The 20036-nt window shown below is 44.4% G+C and overlaps 1 protein-coding gene across 1 annotated transcript in view; it reads left to right on the forward strand.

Annotated features, from left to right (window-relative positions):
• Positions 1 to 5486: 5486 nt before the first annotated feature.
• The window catches only part of LOC139571642 (uncharacterized), a 36355-nt gene continuing 21805 nt past the window's right edge, over positions 5487 to 20036 (forward strand). Inside the window, exons 1-7 of the mRNA XM_071394700.1 lie at positions 5487 to 5884; positions 7118 to 7267; positions 7479 to 7582; positions 9244 to 9392; positions 12264 to 12492; positions 12757 to 12854; positions 14140 to 14262. Coding sequence (XP_071250801.1) covers positions 7131 to 7267; positions 7479 to 7582; positions 9244 to 9392; positions 12264 to 12492; positions 12757 to 12854; positions 14140 to 14262 — 840 coding nt within the window. The 5' untranslated portion in view covers positions 5487 to 5884; positions 7118 to 7130. The remainder of the gene's footprint in view (positions 5885 to 7117; positions 7268 to 7478; positions 7583 to 9243; positions 9393 to 12263; positions 12493 to 12756; positions 12855 to 14139; positions 14263 to 20036) is intronic.

A 20036-nucleotide genomic window follows, 5' to 3' on the forward strand; every position in this document is an offset into this window, starting at 1 on the left:
CTCCAATGAAACGGCGTCCATGCAGGCTCAACACCGTTTCATCAGGCTACGATAGCGTACACAGCCTCCATCATTTTGTGCAACTTTTCTAAAGCTTGTCTTGTCACTCTGCATACTGTAATCATGTGTAAACAGGAGAGGACAAAGCATTTAGTCTGGAACAGGAGAGGACAAAGCATTTAGTCTGGTTTTATTGATTAAGGTTAGGTGTAATGGTATGATTGATTAAGGTTAGGTGTAATGGTTTTATTGATTAAGGTTAGGTGTAATGGTATTGATTGATTAAGGTTAGGTGTAATGGTATTATTGATTAACGTTAGGTGTAATGGTATGATTGATTAAGGTTAGGTGTAATGGTATGATTGATTAAGGTTAGGTGTAATGGTATGATTGATTAAGGTTAGGTGTAATGGTATTGATTGATTAAGGTTAGGTGTAATGGTATGATTGATTAAGGTTAGTTGTAATGGTATGATTGATTAAGGTTAGGTGTAATGGTATTATTGATTAAGGTTAGGTGTAATGGTATGATTGATTAAGGTTAGGTGTAATGGTATGATTGATTAAGGTTAGGTGTAATGGTATGATTGATTAAGGTTAGGTGTAATGGTATGATTGATTAAGGTTAGGTGTAATGGTATTGATTGATTAAGGTTAGGTGTAATGGTATGATTGATTAAGGTTAGGTGTAATGGTATTGATTGATTAAGGTTAGGTGTAATGGTATTGATTGATTAAGGTTAGGTGTAATGGTATGATTGATTAAGGTTAGGTGTAATGGTATGATTGATTAAGGTTAGGTGTAATGGTATGATTGATTAAGGTTAGGTGTAATGGTATTATTGATTAAGGTTAGGTGTAATGGTTTTATTGATTAAGGTTAGGTGTAATGGTATTGATTGATTAAGGTTAGGTGTAATGGTATTGATTGATTACGGTTAGGTGTAATGGTATTGATTGATTAAGGTTAGGTCTGATGGTATTATTGATTAAGGTTAGGTGTAATGGTATTGATTGATTAAGGTTAGGTGTAATGGTATGATTGATTAAGGTTAGGTGTAATGGTATTGATTGATTAAGGTTAGGTGTAATGGTATGATTGATTAAGGTTAGGTGTAATGGTATTGATTAAGGTTAGGTGTAATGGTATGATTGATTAAGGTTAGGTGTAATGGTATTATTGATTAAGGTTAGGTGTAATGGTATTGATTGATTAAGGTTAGGTGTAATGGTATGATTGATTAAAGTTAGGTGTAATGGTATTGATTGATTAAGGTTAGGTGTAATGGTATGATTGATTAAGGTTAGGTGTAATGGTATTGATTGATTAAGGTTAGGTGTAATGGTATGATTGATTAAGGTTAGGTCTGATAGTATTGATCATCTGTTGCAGTAAAGAGAGGTGACGTTTCAGTGGATCCAAAACTACAACAACCTCCACCTACAAAGCAGCTTCTTCATATCCTCCAGTCAGATTTGGAATCTACCCATAACTGATTCTAATGAAGCGCGGGGAACCACATTGGAAAGGCATGAAAGATGGACGTGATTCAGAATCCAACTGAAAAGGGAAAAGGCCCGAAGCAGCGTATTAAAAAAAAACAAAAAAAAACGAATGTGGCTCTTGAAAACGCCAAGTCATTTCATTTGCAAGTTCTAATACAAAGAGGTCTGATAAGCGTCAGCGAGAGATGACGGATATGATTGGATACGTATTATGAGGTGATTGGAGACAATATTAAACGACACAAAGAAAGCTTTTGTTGGAGAAATCCTTGTTGCAGTTCAGCCAATATTGCCTCTCTGCTTTTAATTTGATTTTTTATTTATTTTTTACCTCCCATTGTTGGGATTTTTTATTGAGGTTGTGCCTGGCTGCGTTAGTTATCAGGCCCATCTCTACTCCAAGTGAAGGTCACCAGAGACTACGACAGGGTGCCTCCGTTTATTGGCTTTCATTGAGTCCCTTATATGAAGCTTATTTGACTATCTGCCTTTATAGATACTGAGCTCTTTCGGAGCGTTTGGTGTCGCTGCTTTTCCGGATATTGTTCATCACTGTTTTGGAGATATTCCTGGTGTATTTACACTTGTGGTTGAATTACATATTCTACATCACTTTTGTAATATCCTCTTCTATATGCCCATGTGGTCTCTGTCTGTGTGTGTGTGTGTGTGTGTGTGTGTGTGTGTGTGTGTGTGTGTGTGTGTGTGTGTGTGTGTGTGTGTGTGTGTGTGTGTGTGTGTGTGTGTGTGTGTGTGTGTGTGTGTGTGTGTGTGTGTGTGTGTGTGTGTGTGTGTGTGTCGGTGTGGTTGGATGTGTGTGTGTCGGTGTGGTTGGGTGTGTCGGTGTGTGTGTGTGTGGTGTGGTTGTGTGTGTGTGTGTGTGTGTGTGTGTGTGTGTGTGTGTCTGTGTGTATGTCCGTGTCAGTGTGTGTATGTGGTGTGTATGTCAGTGTGTATCAGTGTGTCTGTAGCCCTTTGTGTATCTTATGTCCTCCCCCCCAAAAGCATTGCTCCCCCCCCAAAAGCATTGCTCCCCCAAAAAGCATTGCTGCCTCAAAAAGCATTGCTCCCCCCCCAAAAGCATTGCTCCCCCCCAAAAGCATTGCTCACCCCCAAAAGCATTGCTCACCCCCAAAAGCATTGCTCACCCCCAAAAGCATTGCCCCCCCCCCCAAAGCATTGCCCCCCCCCCCCCCCCCAAAAAAAAACATTGAGTCGTCTTGCATCTGATAGCTTGCGGATCATTTAGTGATCTACAGTACTTTAAGAACACGACAGCATTATGCAATAACACCTCAGTATGACACGTTAAATAACACCTCAGTATGATACGTTAAATAACACGTCAGTATGACACGTTAAATAACACCTCAGTATGATACGTTAAATAACACCTCAGTATGACACGTTAAATAACACCTCAGTATGATACGTTAAATAACACCTCAGTATGACATGTTAAATAACACGTCAGTATGACACGTTAAATAACACCTCAGTATGATACGTTAAATAACACCTCAGTATGACATGTTAAATAACACCTCAGTATGACACGTTAAATAACACCTCAGTATGATACGTTAAATAACAACTCAGTATGACACGTTAAATAACACCTCAGTATGATACGTTAAATAACACCTCAGTATGACACGTTAAATAACACGTCAGTATGACACGTTAAATAACACCTCAGTATGACACGTTAAATAACACCTCAGTATGATACGTTAAATAACACCTCAGTATGATACGTTAAATAACACCTCAGTATGATACGTTAAATAACACCTCAGTATGATACGTTAAATAACACCTCAGTATGATACGTTAAATAACACCTCAGTATAATACGTTAAATAACACCTCAGTATGACACGTTAAATAACACCTCAGGATGATACGTTAAATAACACCTCAGTATGACACGTTAAATAACACCTCAGTATGACACGTTAAATAACACCTCAGTATGACACGTTAAATAACACCTCAGTATGACACGTTAAATAACACCTCAGTATGATACGTTAAATAACACCTCAGTGTGATACGTTAAATAACACCTCAGTATGACACGTTAAATAACACCTCAGTATGACACGTTAAATAACACCTCCGTATGATACGTTAAATAACACACAGGAAGAAGAAAAAAGGGTTCTCCACTTGAAACTGGGCAGCTCATTAAACCACACAATGCTGAGCTATTTGTACAATAGACCCTCTTCCCTCACCTTCTCTCTACTCTAGGTGAAATTACCCTCCGCTATCCCTCCTCCTGCTCCATGAGGACACTTCACACATTCTGCCTCGCTGACAAAGGCACAGGCTGAACACTCTAATTAACGTTTATAGAGAAAATCCAGGCTTTCTGATCTTCATTTCACTTTGTGCTTCTGTATGACAGTCTTCTATACGACAGTCTTCTGTATGACAGTCTTCTGTATGATAGTCTTCTGTATGACAGTCTTCTGTATGACAGTCTTCTATATGACAGTCTTCTGTATGACAGTCTTCTGTATGATAGTCTTCTGTATGACAGTCTTCTATATGACAGTCTTCTATATGACAGTCTTCTGTATGATAGTCTTCTATACGACAGTCTTCTGTATGACAGTCTTCTGTACAGCAGTCTTCTATGACAGTCTTCTGTATGACAGTCTTCTGTACAGCAGTCTTCTATGACAGTCTTCTATATGACAGTCTTCTGTATGACAGTCTTCTGTATGACAGTCTTCTATACGACAGTCTTCTATACGACAGTCTTCTGTATGACAGTCTTTGGAGTTTCATTGGGTCTGTCTTTGCCTTTGCATTTAGATGTTACCCTGTCCACTACTTTTCAATAACAATAACAATACCAAGCATTTGCAACAATTCTCAGTTGCACAGTCTTGTCCTGTGCCCCCTGGTTAGAGAGATAGCTCCATAATTAGAGAGGTCTTGTCCTGTGCCCCCTGGTTAGAGACATAGCTACATAATTCGAGAGGTCTTGTCCCATGCCCCCTGGTTAGAGAGGTAGCTACATAATTAGAGAGGTCTTGTCCCGTGCCCCCTGGTTAGAGACATAGCTACATAATTAGAGAGGTCTTGTCCCGTGCCCCCTGGTTAGAGAGGTAACTACATAATTAGAGAGGTCTTGTCCTGTGCCCCCTGGTTAGAGAGGTAGCTACATAATTAGAGAGGTCTTGTCCTGTGCCCCCTGGTTAGAGAGGTAGCTACATAATTAGAGAGGTCTTGTCCTGTGCCCCCTGGTTAGAGAGGTAGCTACATAATTAGAGAGGTCTTGTCCTGTGCCCCCTGGTTAGAGAGGTAGCTACATAATTAGAGAGGTCTTGTCCTGCACCCCCTGGTTAGAGACATAGCTACATAATTAGAGAGGTATTGTCCTGTGCCCCCTGGTTAGGACTTCGCTACATAATTAGAGAGGTCTTGTCCTGTGTCCCCTGGTTAGAGACTTAGCTACATAATTAGAGAGGTCTTGTCCTGTGCCCCCTGGTTAGAGACTTAGCTACATAATTAAAGAGGTCTTGTCCTGCGCCCCCTGGTTAGAGACTTAGCTACATAATTAGAGAGGTCTTGTCCTGCGCCCCCTGGTTAGAGACATAGCTACATAATTAGAGAGGTATTGTCCTGCGCCCCCTGGTTAGAGACATAGCTACATAATTAGAGAGGTCTTGTCCCGCGCCCCCTGGTTAGAGACATAGCTACATAATTAGAGATGTCTTGTCCCGTGCCCCCTGGTTAGAGACTTAGCTACATAATTAGAGAGGTCTTGTCCTGAGGGGGAGACAACATGTTCATCCTGTAATTTAATTAAGCACACACACACACACACTCACACACACACACACACACACTCACACACACATACCATAAGATCATATGACTTGTTTGTGCTCGCCATGTGTCTATGTTCTACTGGTACAGACCGCTGTGCATCTCCCCACAGTCAATGAGTTGAACTGAGTCCACTCTGTGAGAGATTGATTTCCATAGCCTACTGCACTCTCAGAACCCGGCGACCCATACTTTAAAAAAAATTGAATGACTGGTTAGTTTGAGTTTCTCCAGTTGAATGTAAAGACGAAAATGTCCAAAATATATATGTTTTTTTGCTCCCAAATAACGTCTATACTGAGGTGAGGTTTTCCTGGTGGAAAGCCGATCCTCCACGTGGTTTGTTGTTTACGTCTTCCAGGAAAGTGACGCCGGGGCCAAGAGAACAGCGCTGATTGGGAAACATCATTCCTGGATACGATTTCATTGCAGCAAGTTGGACGACAGGAAAGTATATCGGCTGCCTCATCCACAAAGAGCTGCTAGAGGAGAAAAACGACTCCTGTTTGCAACTTTCTCTGGTTTTACTAAAGTAAGAGCTCAACGTATGTCTTTGTCTTTTGTTCCAGCATTAGCATCTGTCCTGTCTTTGTTTTCGCGGGATGTCACCGCTAAGTCAAGTTCATTTTCGAGAGTGTTTTTTGTTGTCGTGAACAAACAAGTTTGTTGACATTGGCACTATAAAAGTTGTAGCTAAATACAGAGAGCTAATGTAACGTAAATGATGTGTTGTCCAAATATAGTTGAATTAGCCGGGACATGCTGTGCCTGCTCCCTCCAGTCGCACAGTTAAAAACGGCTGGGAATAATGTGGAACAGGAATCTGTTCTAAAAACTTTGTAAATAACAAGGTTGCCAAACAACAGAGTTGTATATCGGCAGAATAATATACCAGGTAAGGAGTGGGCTACGTGATGAGATGATGCCTATTCGGCAGCTAACGCTAGTTAGCTAGGTGAATTGATCATGCTACTTTGTATACGTTGTTTGTTGGCCTCCTTGTTATTTACGAAGTTTTTGGAACAGATTCCCGTTGGATCCTTCCACAAATTATACCCACCTGTCAAAAACACGTTGTTTTCAAAATGTTTCTGTTACTAGCTATATATTCTTGTTGTTTTAAGATGTTACTGTCTAAATGAGCTTTTACTTTCCTGTAGTGTGATGCTGTTTTATGTCGACATATAGGTACACCCCTCCACTTCTATAGCTACATACACAAACCATTAGGAACACCTTCCTAATATTGAGTCGCTGCACCCCCTTTTGCCCTCATAACGGCCTCATTTCATCAGGTCATGGGACTCTACAAGGGGTCGAAAGTGTTCCACAGGGATGCTGGCCCATGTTTACTCCAATGCTTCCTACAGCTGTGTCAAGTTGGCTGGATGTCCTTTGGGTGGTGGACCATTCTTGATACACACAGGAAATTGTTGAGTGTGGAAAAACCCAGCAGCGTTGCAGTTCTTGACACACACAAACCGGTGCGATTGGCACCTAATTACTACCATACCCGTTTAAAGGCACTTAAATCGTTTGTCTTTCCCCATTCATTCTCTGAATGAGACACATACAATACACGTCTCGAGGCTTAAGCATCTTTAATTAATCTCTCTCCTCCCTTTCATCTACACTGATTGAAGTGGATTTAACAGGTGACGTCAATAAGGGATCATATCTTTCACCTGGTCAGTCTATGTTCATAATGTTTTATACACACGGTGTGTGTTCCACGTGTTATCAAGTTTGGGTTCTGTTGTTTCAGATCCACAAGAAGAATGTTTCAGCTTGGAAGCCAGCTTGCCCAGTTTCACTTCTCCACGGGACCCAGTACTGCTACTGCAGGTGCCAAAGGACAACCTGACCCCCCTACACAGCCTACTCTAACAGTACAGGACTTTATCCAACATGTCAGGTAGGTCTAAATGATTGATTTAACTCGTCAGGGATTTATTCAAGTGTGTTCTGTACATAGGGTGAGGTTGTTAGCGTGATGTTATTGTTTCTCCTCAACAGTGGTAGCTAGCTAGACTACGTTGTGGGGACGGGAGGGGTCAGGTTGTACGTAGTAAAAAAAAAAGCATAAGGACCTTGGATTATATCCCTCTTTCCAATATTGTCTTTAGGAAACTTGGCGGACTGAAAAAAGAATACATTTTCTGCGACCTACGAGTCCCGACCCAGTTTCAAACCACCAAGGCAGACGACATCAACCTTGTCATCCTCACAGGTGCGCTATCGAGGATTTAACTAACTAGGCTTAACTAACTAGTATTTAACTAACTAGGCCTACGTCCTGTGTGGTTGACTTCACTCCTAACCAATGTTCCTACATTTTTTTTCCGAGCACGAGAGCAAATTTCACTTCTGCTGAGCGCAAACTTGAAAATTGTGAAAATTCTGTGCAGATTCCAGCTCTCGTTCACTGTGAACACTGAGGCTGTACCCACTTTTAAGTTACAGTTTTAACAGTGGCCAAGTAGCCTACTGTGGCTATGTGATCATAATGTAGGCCTACCAGAGTGGCCTACCATCAAAAACAATGGAGAAAAAGCTGTAGGTGTTCACTCCAACCCTGTTCCTGGAGAGATACCCTCCTGTAGGTTTTAACTCCAACCCTGTTCCTGGAGAGAAACCCTCCTGTAGGTTTTAACTCCAACCCTGTTCCTGGAGAGATACCCTCCTGTAGGTTTTAACTCCAACCCTGTTCCTGGAGAGAGACCCTCCTGTAGGTTTTAACTCCAACCCTGTTCCTGGAGAGAAAGCCTCCTGTAGGTTTTAACTCCAACCCTGTTCCTGGAGAGAAACCCTCCTGTAGGTTTTAACTCCAACCCTGTTCCTGGAGAGATACCCTCCTGTAGGTTTTAACTCCAACCCTGTTCCTGGAGAGATACCCTCCTGTAGGTTTTAACTCCAACCCTGTTCCTGGAGAGATACCCTCCTGTAGGTTTTAACTCCAACCCTGTTCCTGGAGAGATACCCTCCTGTAGGTTTTAACTCCAACCCTGTTCCTGGAGAGATACCCTCCTGTAGGTTTTAACTCCAACCCTGTTCCTGGAGAGAGACCCTCCTGTAGGTTTTAACTCCAACCCTGTTCCTGGAGAGATACCCTCCTGTAGGTTTTAACTCCAACCCTGTTCCTGGAGAGGTACCCTCCTGTAGGTTTTAACTCCAACCCTGTTCCTGGAGATACCCTCCTGTAGGTTTTAACTCCAACCCTGTTCCTGGAGAGATACCCTCCTGTAGGTTTTAACTCCAACCCTGTTCCTGGAGAGATACCCTCCTGTAGGTTTTAACTCCAACCCTGTTCCTGGAGAGATACCCTCCTGTAGGTTTTAACTCCAACACTAATTAGCTGGTAGATGAGCTGAATCAAGTTATTTACAACTGGGGAGGCTCTCCGTGAATAGTGTTGGAGAGCCCTGTTCTAACTCACCCTCTTCTCACAACTTAAACCTCTTCTCGACAACTCAAACCTCTTCTCACAACTCAAACCTCTTCTCACAACTCAAACCTCTTCTCCACAACTCAAACCTCTTCTCCACAACTCAAACCTCTTCTCCACAACTCAAACCTCTTCTCCACAACTCAAACCTCTTCTCACAACTCAAACCTCTTCTCACAACTCAAACCTCTTCTCCACAACTCAAACCTCTTCTCCACAACTCAAACCTCTTCTCCACAACTCAAACCTCTTCTCCACAACTCAAACCTCTTCTCCACAACTCAAACCTCTTCTCCACAACTCAAACCTCTTCTCCACAACTCAAACCTCTTCTCCACAACTCAAACCTCTTCTCCACAACTCAAACCTCTTCTCCACAACTCAAACCTCTTCTCACAACTCAAACCTCTTCTCACAACTCAAACCTCTTCTATCTGTCTTCTAAGGTCACGGGGTGTTCTGCATCGACGTGAAGCCCTGGAGAGGAACGGTGTCTTCCCAGCAGCAGAACTGGCACGTTCAGCTCAAAGAACAGGACCACAACTTTACCAACACCTCCATAGAACAGGTGGCAGACCCCCTTGAGGCCATCATGGTAAATATGTCATAACATCTTTTTAGTTAAAAAATAAATAAAATACATATCAAATGTAGCCTAGATACATCTTGATAAGTCATTCATCTAGACTAGTGGTCCAAAAGATTACAGTAGGAAGTCTAGATCAGGGGTTCTCACTTTTTTTAGGGGGCTAGCAAATGCATCAGCCCCCCCCCCCCCAATAACTTGATTGAGATAAAATATGGTCCATAGTTTTATTATGGCCGTGGTAGGGCGTGGTCGGACAAGTCTCAGGCCCTGGGAAGGAACGTGTTTAAAGGCCCACCTCTTTGGCATAGGAAAGCAAATGTCCTGCAATTCTACACATTTTTGTCATTGGTTAAAGCAATGTTATTTAATTGGGGCCAAGCAATGTTATTTAATGGGGGCAAAGCAATGTCGTTGTAGCTTTAAAGCTAATATCCTGTAACTCTACACATTTTGCCATGAGACAGAGACCTTTGCAGTTTTAAATCTTAAATTACAGTGCATTTATGTAAAAAAAAGAGAAAATAAATTATAATTGAAGTATTTGCCCAAGGTTTAAAGAACATACATTGTATTACATCCTCTTAACTTATTCCAGAGATCCTTTGAAATGAGTTAAATCTGTTCAATTAGTTAAACAAAAAGGGTATATTCTTTTTTTGTTGTTGATCTGGCTACGGACCCCACTTTGAGAACCCCTGGCCTAGATGGCATCAGTTCCCGTCAGTTCAAAGTGTAGCCCAGTTGTTGTAAGCATTTGCAGTCTGGCACTTAATTCTGCCAGCCAAGCTCCAACACCCTCTTATCCAACCTCGTCTCTGGCCCAACATCTACAGCAGGGTTGTTTATTTTGCTCCCGCGGCCCGCCTACGGTCTTCACCGTGGTCCGGAGGGGACGCACTTAAAATGGGTAATTATTTACTCTATCCATCGCGTTTGGAGTTTTCTCCCTGACTGTCTCGCTTGCGTTTAGATGACTGTTAGTAAGCTGGACAGTGAAGACTACAAATGTAGGTCCCATTATTTCTACAGAGATTCAGTGTGATTTTTTTGTCATTTCAATGTTGATTGAGATAGTTTTTCCCCCCCCCAGATTGAATGGTCTCGCAGGCCAGATCTGGCCCATATGTTTGACACCCCTGAGGCTCTGATCTACAGTGAATGGAAATGAGTGACTCCTGCCCTGGTAAACAGGGTGACAGCTGTGTTGAGGCACCTGTTTTTCCCCCTCCTCTATAAACATAATTACAGCCGTTAAAAATCAAGAGGCCCTACTTTGGGAGGGAATTTACCGAACCCTGCTCCGTTGTAGTGTTAACTCATTTCCATATAAATGTGCTACTCTGACTCAGTCAAGATCCAGGACAAAGCAGGACATTTTAGATTAGAATCCAAAACAAGTCAGTCAGACCTTTTTTTAAAACTACAGTTTGGTTTAGAAGGATATTGCATCATCAAATCCTTCCAATGGAGATTTTTTTTTTTGGGGGGGGTAACATCATTTTCCTAAACTGTGCTTTCCATTTCCATAGTGTGTCAGAAGAATATTACCCACCAAAAAACATACATTATGAGTTATTATTTGTGGTTGTTAAAACGATGCCTGATGGAGAATAGTATACTATATTTGACAGACTTGTTAATGATCAGGCCTCTGATTATTAGCTAATGATTTATATATACTGTATATCCTCTAGACCAAGACAGCTAACCTGTGATATCTATATATATTCTCCAGACCAAGACAGCTAACCTGTGATATCTATATATATCCTCCAGACCAAGACAGCTAACCTGTGATATCTATACCCCCTCCAGACCAAGACAGCTAACCTGTATCTATACCCCCTCCAGACTAACCTGTATCTATACCCCCTCCAGACTAACCTGTATCTATACCCCCTCCAGACCAAGACGGCTAACCTGTATCTATACCCCCTCCAGACTAACCTGTATCTATACCCCCTCCAGACTAACCTGTATCTATACCCCCTCCAGACTAACCTGTATCTATACCCCCTCCAGACTAACCTGTATCTATACCCCCTCCAGACTAACCTGTATCTATACCCCCTCCAGACTAACCTGTATCTATACCCCCTCCAGACTAACCTGTATCTATACCCCCTCCAGACTAACCTGTATCTATACCCCCTCCAGACTAACCTGTGATATCTATACCCCCTCCAGACTAACCTGTGATATCTATACCCCCTCCAGACTAACCTGTGATATCTATACCCCCTCCAGACTAACCTGTGATATCTATACCCCCTCCAGACTAACCTGTGATATCTATACCCCCTCCAGACTAACCTGTGATATCTATACCCCCTCCAGACTAACCTGTGATATCTATACCCCCTCCAGACTAACCTGTGATATCTATACCCCCTCCAGACTAACCTGTGATATCTATACCCCCTCCAGACTAACCTGTGATATCTATACCCCCTCCAGACTAACCTGTGATATCTATACCCCCTCCAGACTAACCTGTGATATCTATACCCCCTCCAGACTAACCTGTGATATCTATACCCCCTCCAGACTAACCTGTGATATCTATACCCCCTCCAGACTAACCTGTGATATCTATACCCCCTCCAGACTAACCTGTGATATCTATACCCCCTCCAGACTAACCTGTGATATCTATACCCCCTCCAGACTAACCTGTGATATCTATACCCCCTCCAGACTAACCTGTGATATCTATACCCCCTCCAGACTAACCTGTGATATCTATACCCCCTCCAGACTAACCTGTGATATCTATACCCCCTCCAGACTAACCTGTGATATCTATACCCCCTCCAGACTAACCTGTGATATCTATACCCCCTCCAGACTAACCTGTGATATCTATACCCCCTCCAGACCAAGACGGCTAACCTATGGCAGTACCTGAGGAGGAGCGGCGTGTCAGTGCGTCAGGAGCTCTTCCTTCCCAGGCTAGTCTTCCTCGCCCCGGACTGCCAGCTGGATGAAGAGCTGAGGAAGAGGAGGGAGCTGGTCTCCCACAGTCAAATAGATGCGTTCCTCCGCTCCTTCAGAGAGGGCTATGCAGCCTGGATATCAGACGCACTGACTCCTGCCTGGCTGTCTGGTGAGTGGACGAGGCATTGTGGGTTTAAATAAATGAAATAAATGGATGTCTTGGATAAGAAAAGACTTTAAACTGTCAGATTTCCCCCAAAATATAGTGAAATAAGGGAGCTTTTCAATATTTTTAAGCGAATCAATATTTACTACTGTTAGCCTAGTCTGCCGTTTATCGCTTGCTGTACTGCTGAAGGTAGAAAGAGAAGTGCATGTGTTTAAGCGTTTTGTAAATCCTGTATATTATTGTTGTTTCCTCCGTGTCCTGCAGGTCACCTGTCGTACGGTCAGATCGGGGAGCTGAAACAGGTGGTGAGGAGGATGGGGACCTGGGACCTGGTCCGACTACAGGGAGGAGAACAGCTCAAGGTGGCTTTTAACAACTTAATATATATTACATTCATATCCATTATCTGACATTTAGCAGACGCTTCTATCCTAAACCGCTAACAGTCGTGTGTGTACATTTTAAATATGGGTGGTCCCGGGAATCGAACCCACAATCCAGGAGGTACCAGCGCCGTGTTCTACCAGCTGAGTCACTCAGGACCTCCATAGCCTTGTATTCTACCAGCTGAGTCACTCAGGACCTCCATAGCCTTGTATTCACCGTGTTCTACTAGCTGAGTCACTCAGGACCTCCATAGCCTTGTATTCACCGTTCTCTACCAGCTGAGTCACTCAGGACCTCCATAGCCTTGTATTCACCGTGTTCTACCAGCTGAGTCACTCAGGACCTCCATAGCCTTGTATTCACCGTGCTCTACCAGCTGAGTCACTCAGGACCTCCATAGCCTTGTATTCACCGTGTTCTACCAGCTGAGTCACTCAGGACCTCCATAGCCTTGTATTCTACCAGCTGAGTCACTCAGGACCCCCATATCCTTGTATTCTACCAACTGAGTCACTCAGGACCTCCATAGCCTTATATTCTACCAGCTGAGTCACTCAGGACCCCCATATCCTTGTATTCTACCAACTGAGTCACTCAGGACCTCCATAGCCTTGTATTCACCGTGCTCTACCAACTGAGTCACTCAGGACCTCCATAGCCTTGTATTCACCGTGTTCTACCAGCTGAGTCACTCAGGACCTCCATAGCCTTGTATTCACCGTGTTCTACCAGCTGAGTCACTCAGGACCTCCATAGCCTTGTATTCACCGTGTTCTACCAGCTGAGTCACTCAGGACCTCCATAGCCTTGTATTCACCGTTCTCTACCAGCTGAGTCACTCAGGACCTCCATAGCCTTGTATTCACCGTGTTCTACCAGCTGAGTCACTCAGGACCTCCATAGCCTTGTATTCACCGTGCTCTACCAGCTGAGTCACTCAGGACCTCCATAGCCTTGTATTCACCGTGTTCTACCAGCTGAGTCACTCAGGACCTCCATAGCCTTGTATTCACCGTTCTCTACCAGCTGAGTCACTCAGGACCTCCATAGCCTTGTATTCACCGTGCTCTACCAACTGAGTCACTCAGGACCTCCATAGCCTTGTATTCGTCTATTTTATTCATAATAATACGTAGGCCACTACTTCTTCTATTTTTGTTTTTTTGTTTTATTTGTTATTGTTTTACTGTGAAGTGTGTGTCATGATTTCTTTTTTAAATGCGGTTTTAAATCAAGTTTGTCCGTCCTCGGGGTTTGAAGGGAGACTTCCGGAGCTGTCCTTACATCGCACTGAACCGCCAGGAGACGGACACCATGGAGTTCTACAAGATCAAAACGCTGTCTGCTAATTCGCTGTGGGCTCTGCTGGGACACGCCCCTCAGGTTAGTGTGTGTAACCCTGCCCCGCCCGCCGCCGTCGTCATGACAACCAGCGCACCATACTGAGCTGTGATTGGTTGATGCTGTTGTGATTCTGTTCGCTGACTGAAAGACCCAAACGCACGGGCTTAGAAAGAGGCGTGGCCTCTACGACTCCTTGGCCGGACTAGGATCTGATATCCGGGGCGGAGAAGACTGAAAAGCCTGTGTTGGGGACTGGGGTTTTAGGGCTCCAGAATGTGGCTCTGCGTCTCAGCACTAGAGGCTTCACTACAGACCCTGGTTCGATCCCGGGTTGTATCACAACCCGGCCGTGATCGGGAATCCCATAGGGCGGCGCACAATTGGCCCAGCGTCGTCCGCGTTAGGGGGGGGGCTATGGCTGGGGTAGGCCGTCACTGTAAAATAAGAATCTGTTCTTAACTGACTTGCCTGGTTTAAATAAAGGTTAAATATATATGTCACTTTCTATAGATACTTTCGCAAAGTTTTCCTCTGAAATTACAGGACACCACTTGAGAATATAACAGGTGAAGATATAACCTTAAGCTGCAAGCAGAGGGCAGCTACGGCAAAGAAACTGTATTTGACAAGATCTGTATTTGACAAAATATATATATTTAACCTTTATTTAATGAGGCAAGTCAGATAAAAAAAATCTTATTTACAATGACAGCCTACGAACAGTGGGGTTAACTGCCTTGTTCAGGGGCAGAACGACAGATTTTTACCTTGTCAGCTCGGGGTTTTGATTTGATTTGATACAGCTGTTTTAGGGGGAAGGGTAGGGTTGTGGCGGGTCACCAAATTTCGTCAGACGGTGATTGTCAAGCGAATATAACTGTCGGTCTCACGGTAATTGACCCATTTTAATAAACATAAACCCATTTAACATCTCCTGGCTTTCGAACACACACAGCCTACACACACACACACACACACACTGATACAGACCTTTGGAACTTCTACTTTTGAAAAAGACCAATAAATCCATGTAATATAGCCTACACCTTCACAGTAAATCCATGTAATATAGTCTACACCTTCACAGTAAATCCATGTAATATAGCCTACACCTTCACAGTAAATCCATGTAATATAGCCTACACCTTCACAGTAAATCCATGTAATATAGCCTACACCTCCACAGTAAATCCATGTAATATAGTCTACACCTTCACAGTAAATCCATGTAATATAGCCTACACCTTCACAGTAAATCCATGTAATATAGCCTACACCTTCACAGTAAATCCATGTAATATAGCCTACACCTTCACAGTAAATCCATGTAATATAGCCTACACCTCCACAGTAAATCCATGTAATATAGTCTACACCTTCACAGTAAATCCATGTAATATAGCCTACACCTTCACAGTAAATCCATGTAATATAGCCTACACCTTCACAATAAATCCATGTAATATATCCTACACCTTCACAATAAATCCATGTAATATAGTCTACACCTTCACAATAAATCCATGTAATATAGTCTACACCTTCACAGTAAATCCATGTAATATAGCCTACACCTTCACAGTAAATCCATGTAATATAGCCTACACCTTCACAATAAATCCATGTAATATAGCCTACACCTTCACAATAAATCCATGTAATATAGCCTACACCTTCACAATAAATCCATGTAATATAGTCTACACCTTCACAGTAAATCCATGTAATATAGTCTACACCTTCACAGTAAATCCATGTAATATAGCCTACACCTTCACAGTAAATACATGTAATATAGCCTACACCTTCACAATAAATCCATGTAATATAGTCTACACCTTCACAATAAATCCATGTAATATAGTCTACACCTTCACAGTAAATCCATGTAATATAGCCTACACCTTCACAATAAATCCATGTAATATAGCCTACACCTTCACAGTAAATCCATGTAATATAGCCTACACCTTCACAATAAATCCATGTAATATAGCCTACACCTTCACAATAAATCCATGTAATATAGCCTACACCTTCACAATAAATCCATGTAATATATCCTACACCTTCACAGTAAATCCATGTAATATAGTCTACACCTTCACTATAAATCCAGTATTTATTTTAGAAACATGATATGAAGAAAATGTAGTCTATTTCAGAAGGACAGAATAGTATACTCTGAGTTGTCCTTATGTTAGGTCCTGATCTGGCTGTGCCATGTGGCTAGTTCATTTAGTTCATAGCCTGGTTCCTCTCTAGGTTTCTTCCTAGGTTCTGGCCTTTCTAGGGAGTTTTTCCTAGCCACCGTGCTTCTACGCCTGCATTGCTTGCTGTTTGGGGTTTTAGGCTGGGTTTCTGTACAGCACTTTGAGATATCAGCTGATGTACGAAGGGCTTTATAAATAAATTTGATTTGATTGATTTAGCAGACACGATTTGTAGCCTACAGCCATCTCTAGAGCCGCTGACCCGGACACACGCGCTGTACGAGGCCCTACCAGCCCTTCCACTCGATACAGTCATCAGTCTCTAGCGGACCCTAGTCCTGCCCAGGGGGCCTCGCTGTGTTACAACATATTATATTCTCAACTAAATATGAGTAAATGGAGGCTGACTGGCCCTCTATCATAAGGTAACCCACCTTACACACCATCCATATCCCACAGAGAAACATGACAGTCTTATGATAGATATCCTACAATGTATGCCGGGAGGAAGGTCTCCTGCCGTGTGTTCTGTCTTGCTTACTGGGCATTGTGGAGCTTTCTCTGCTCCAACTCAGAGACTGGATGACAAGGCACCTCACCTTGTTCCTGTCAGAATATACAGCGGTCAGAGTGGGTCTAGTCAATGATGTTTCTCACAGCTGGGTCTTGTTACAGAGACACTTAGCAAATATCCTCTCGTACAGGAAATGTTGTATTTAGAAAATGTTCAGTGATATTTTATTTATTTATTTATATACATTACCAGTCAAAAGTTTGGACACACCTACTCATTCAAGGGTTTTTATTTTATTTTTACTATTTTCTACAATGTAGAATAATAGTGAAGACTCTCTATATATTTATCCAGGACATTAATGGTGCTCTTCAAATATAATATGAACGAGGTAGCGCGTTGGGCTACACATGATGCTAATATCATTACAGCTGCCCTCGCTGTGGTGGTTACAGCTGCCCTCGCTGTGGTGGTTACAGCTGCCCTCGCTGTGGCGGTTACAGCTGCCCTCGCTGTGGCGGTTACAGCTGCCCTCGCTGTGTTGGTTACAGCTGCCCTCGCTGTGGCGGTTACAGCTGCCCTCGCTGTGGCGGTTACAGCTGCCCTCGCTGTGGCGGTTACAGCTGCCCTCGCTGTGGCGGTTACAGCTGCCCTCGCTGTGGCGGTTACAGCTGCCCTCGCTGTGGCGGTTACAGCTGCCCTCGCTGTGGCGGTTACAGCCGCCCTCGCTGTGGCGGTTACAGCTGCTCTCACTGTGTTGGTTACAGCCGCCCTCGCTGTGACGGTTACCTCAGAATCCTTGATTACAGCTGCCCTCGCTGTGTTGGTTACAGCCGCCCTCGCTGTGACGGTTACCTCAGAATCCTTGATTACAGCTGCCCTCGCTGTGATGGTTACAGTAGCCCTCACTGTGATGGTTACCTCAGAAACATTGATTACAGCTGCCCTCACTGTGATGGTTACAGCTGCCCTCACTGTGATGGTTACCTCAGAATCCTTGATTACAGCTGCCCTCGCTGTGGCGGTTACAGCTGCCCTCGCTGTGGCGGTTACAGCTGCCCTCGCTGTGGCGGTTACAGCTGCCCTCGCTGTGGCGGTTACAGCTGCCCTCGCTGTGGCGGTTACAGTTGCCCTCGCTGTGGCGGTTACGGCTGCCCTCGCTGTGGCGGTTACGGCTGCCCTCGCTGTGGCGGTTACTGCTGCCCTCGCTGTGGCGGTTACAGTTGCCCTCGCTGTGGCGGTTACGGCTGCCCTCGCTGTGGCGGTTACGGCTGCCCTCGCTGTGGCGGTTACGGCTGCCCTCGCTGTGGCGGTTACGGCTGCCCTCGCTGTGGCGGTTACGGCTGCCCTCGCTGTGGCTGCCCTCGCTGTGGCGGTTACAGCCGCCCTCGCTGTGGCGGTTACAGCCGCCCTCGCTGTGGCGGTTACAGCCGCCCTCGCTGTGACGGTTACAGCCGCCTTCGCTGTGACGGTTACAGCCGCCCTCGCTGTGACGGTTACAGCCGCCCTCGCTGTGACGGTTACAGCCGCCCTCGCTGTGAAGGTTACAGCCGCCCTCGCTGTGACGGTTACAGCCGCCCTCGCTGTGACGGTTACAGCCGCCCTCGCTGTGAAGGTTACAGCCGCCCTCGCTGTGAAGGTTACAGCCGCCCTCGCTGTGGCGGTTACAGCCGCCCTCGCTGTGAAGGTTACAGCCGCCCTCGCTGTGGCGGTTACAGCCGCCCTCGCTGTGACGGTTGCAGCCGCCCTCGCTGTGGCGGTTGCAGCCGCCCTCGCTGTGGCGGTTACAGCCGCCCTCGCTGTGACGGTTGCAGCCGCCCTCGCTGTGACGGTTGCAGCTGCCCTCGCTGTGACGGTTGCAGCCGCCCTCGCTGTGGCGGTTACCTCAGGTTGTCTTCCGTATTAAGTTTGACAGCAGCCCAATTTTCTGCACTTTCCTCATTTGGAAAAGTTTTCTGAAAAGTGTGTTTTGTTCCGGTAATAAAACACAAAGCATCTTTCAACAGATGAAAATCGTGGTTGTAAATTACCATAGTTTTCAGATTATTCATAATTGGGAATATAGCTCTTCAAAGAAAAGCCAGTGAAATAATTATCTCCAGTGTGTATAGAAACCCCTTGCTGCAGAGTGTGTAGGAGTCCTCCTGAGCCATGCAATTACCCAGAAGACAAGTGGTGCAGAATCCCAGGTGTCCGTACTACACTATAGCAGTGTAGCACAATGCCACTAGACCCACTCGCAGAGCAACAGACCACTGATGAACACTACCCTTTTTTTTTTGTGTGTGTAGCGGTGGCTTAATTAAACTCTGTCGTTCTATTATCTCTGCTCCAAGCCACAGTGAAATTATCTCTGCTGAGCTACAAGCCACAGTGAAGAGTATGGTGGAGAGATCCCATGTCCGTCTGTATGAAGATGACTCGGTAGGCCTAGTGGATGTTATTCATCTGTCTACTGTGTGTTCAGTCCATCCTCCCTCCTCTTCCCCCTCCTCCACCCTCCTCTTCCTCCACTCTCCTCCTCTTCCTCCACCCTCCTCTTTCTCCTCCTCTTCCTCCTCCTCCACCCTTCTCCTCCACCCTCCTCCTGTTCCTCCTCCTTCCCCCTCTTCCTCCACCCTCCTTTTCCACCCTCCTCCTCCTCTTCCCCCTCCTCTTCATCCTCCCTCCTCCTCTTCCTCCCTCCTCCTTCCCCCTCCTCTTCCTCCTCCTCCACCCTCCTCCTCCTCTTCCTCCTCCCTCCACCTCTTCCCCCTCCTCCACCCTCCTCTTCCTCCTCCCTCCTCCTCGTAATACGATCCCATCATTCTCAAGCCCTCTTTTTGTGGATTGGGTGAAACATTAACATGTGTAAATCCATGTTTTATACTGAACACATTGGTTAGAAGATGAGGACGTCTACACTTGTAATCAGAATTTACTGTTAATATATTTGAATACATGTTTTTTTAAGTTGCCCTCAATTCTCTTTTTACCTTTTTTATTTAACTAGGCAAGTCAGTTAAGAACAAATTCTTATTTTCAATGACGGCCTACCGGGGAACAGTGGGTTAACTGCCTTGTTCAGGGGCAGAATGACAGATTTT

The sequence above is a fragment of the Salvelinus alpinus genome, chromosome 3 (genome assembly GCF_045679555.1).
Source record: "Salvelinus alpinus chromosome 3, SLU_Salpinus.1, whole genome shotgun sequence".
NCBI lineage: Eukaryota > Metazoa > Chordata > Actinopteri > Salmoniformes > Salmonidae > Salvelinus > Salvelinus alpinus.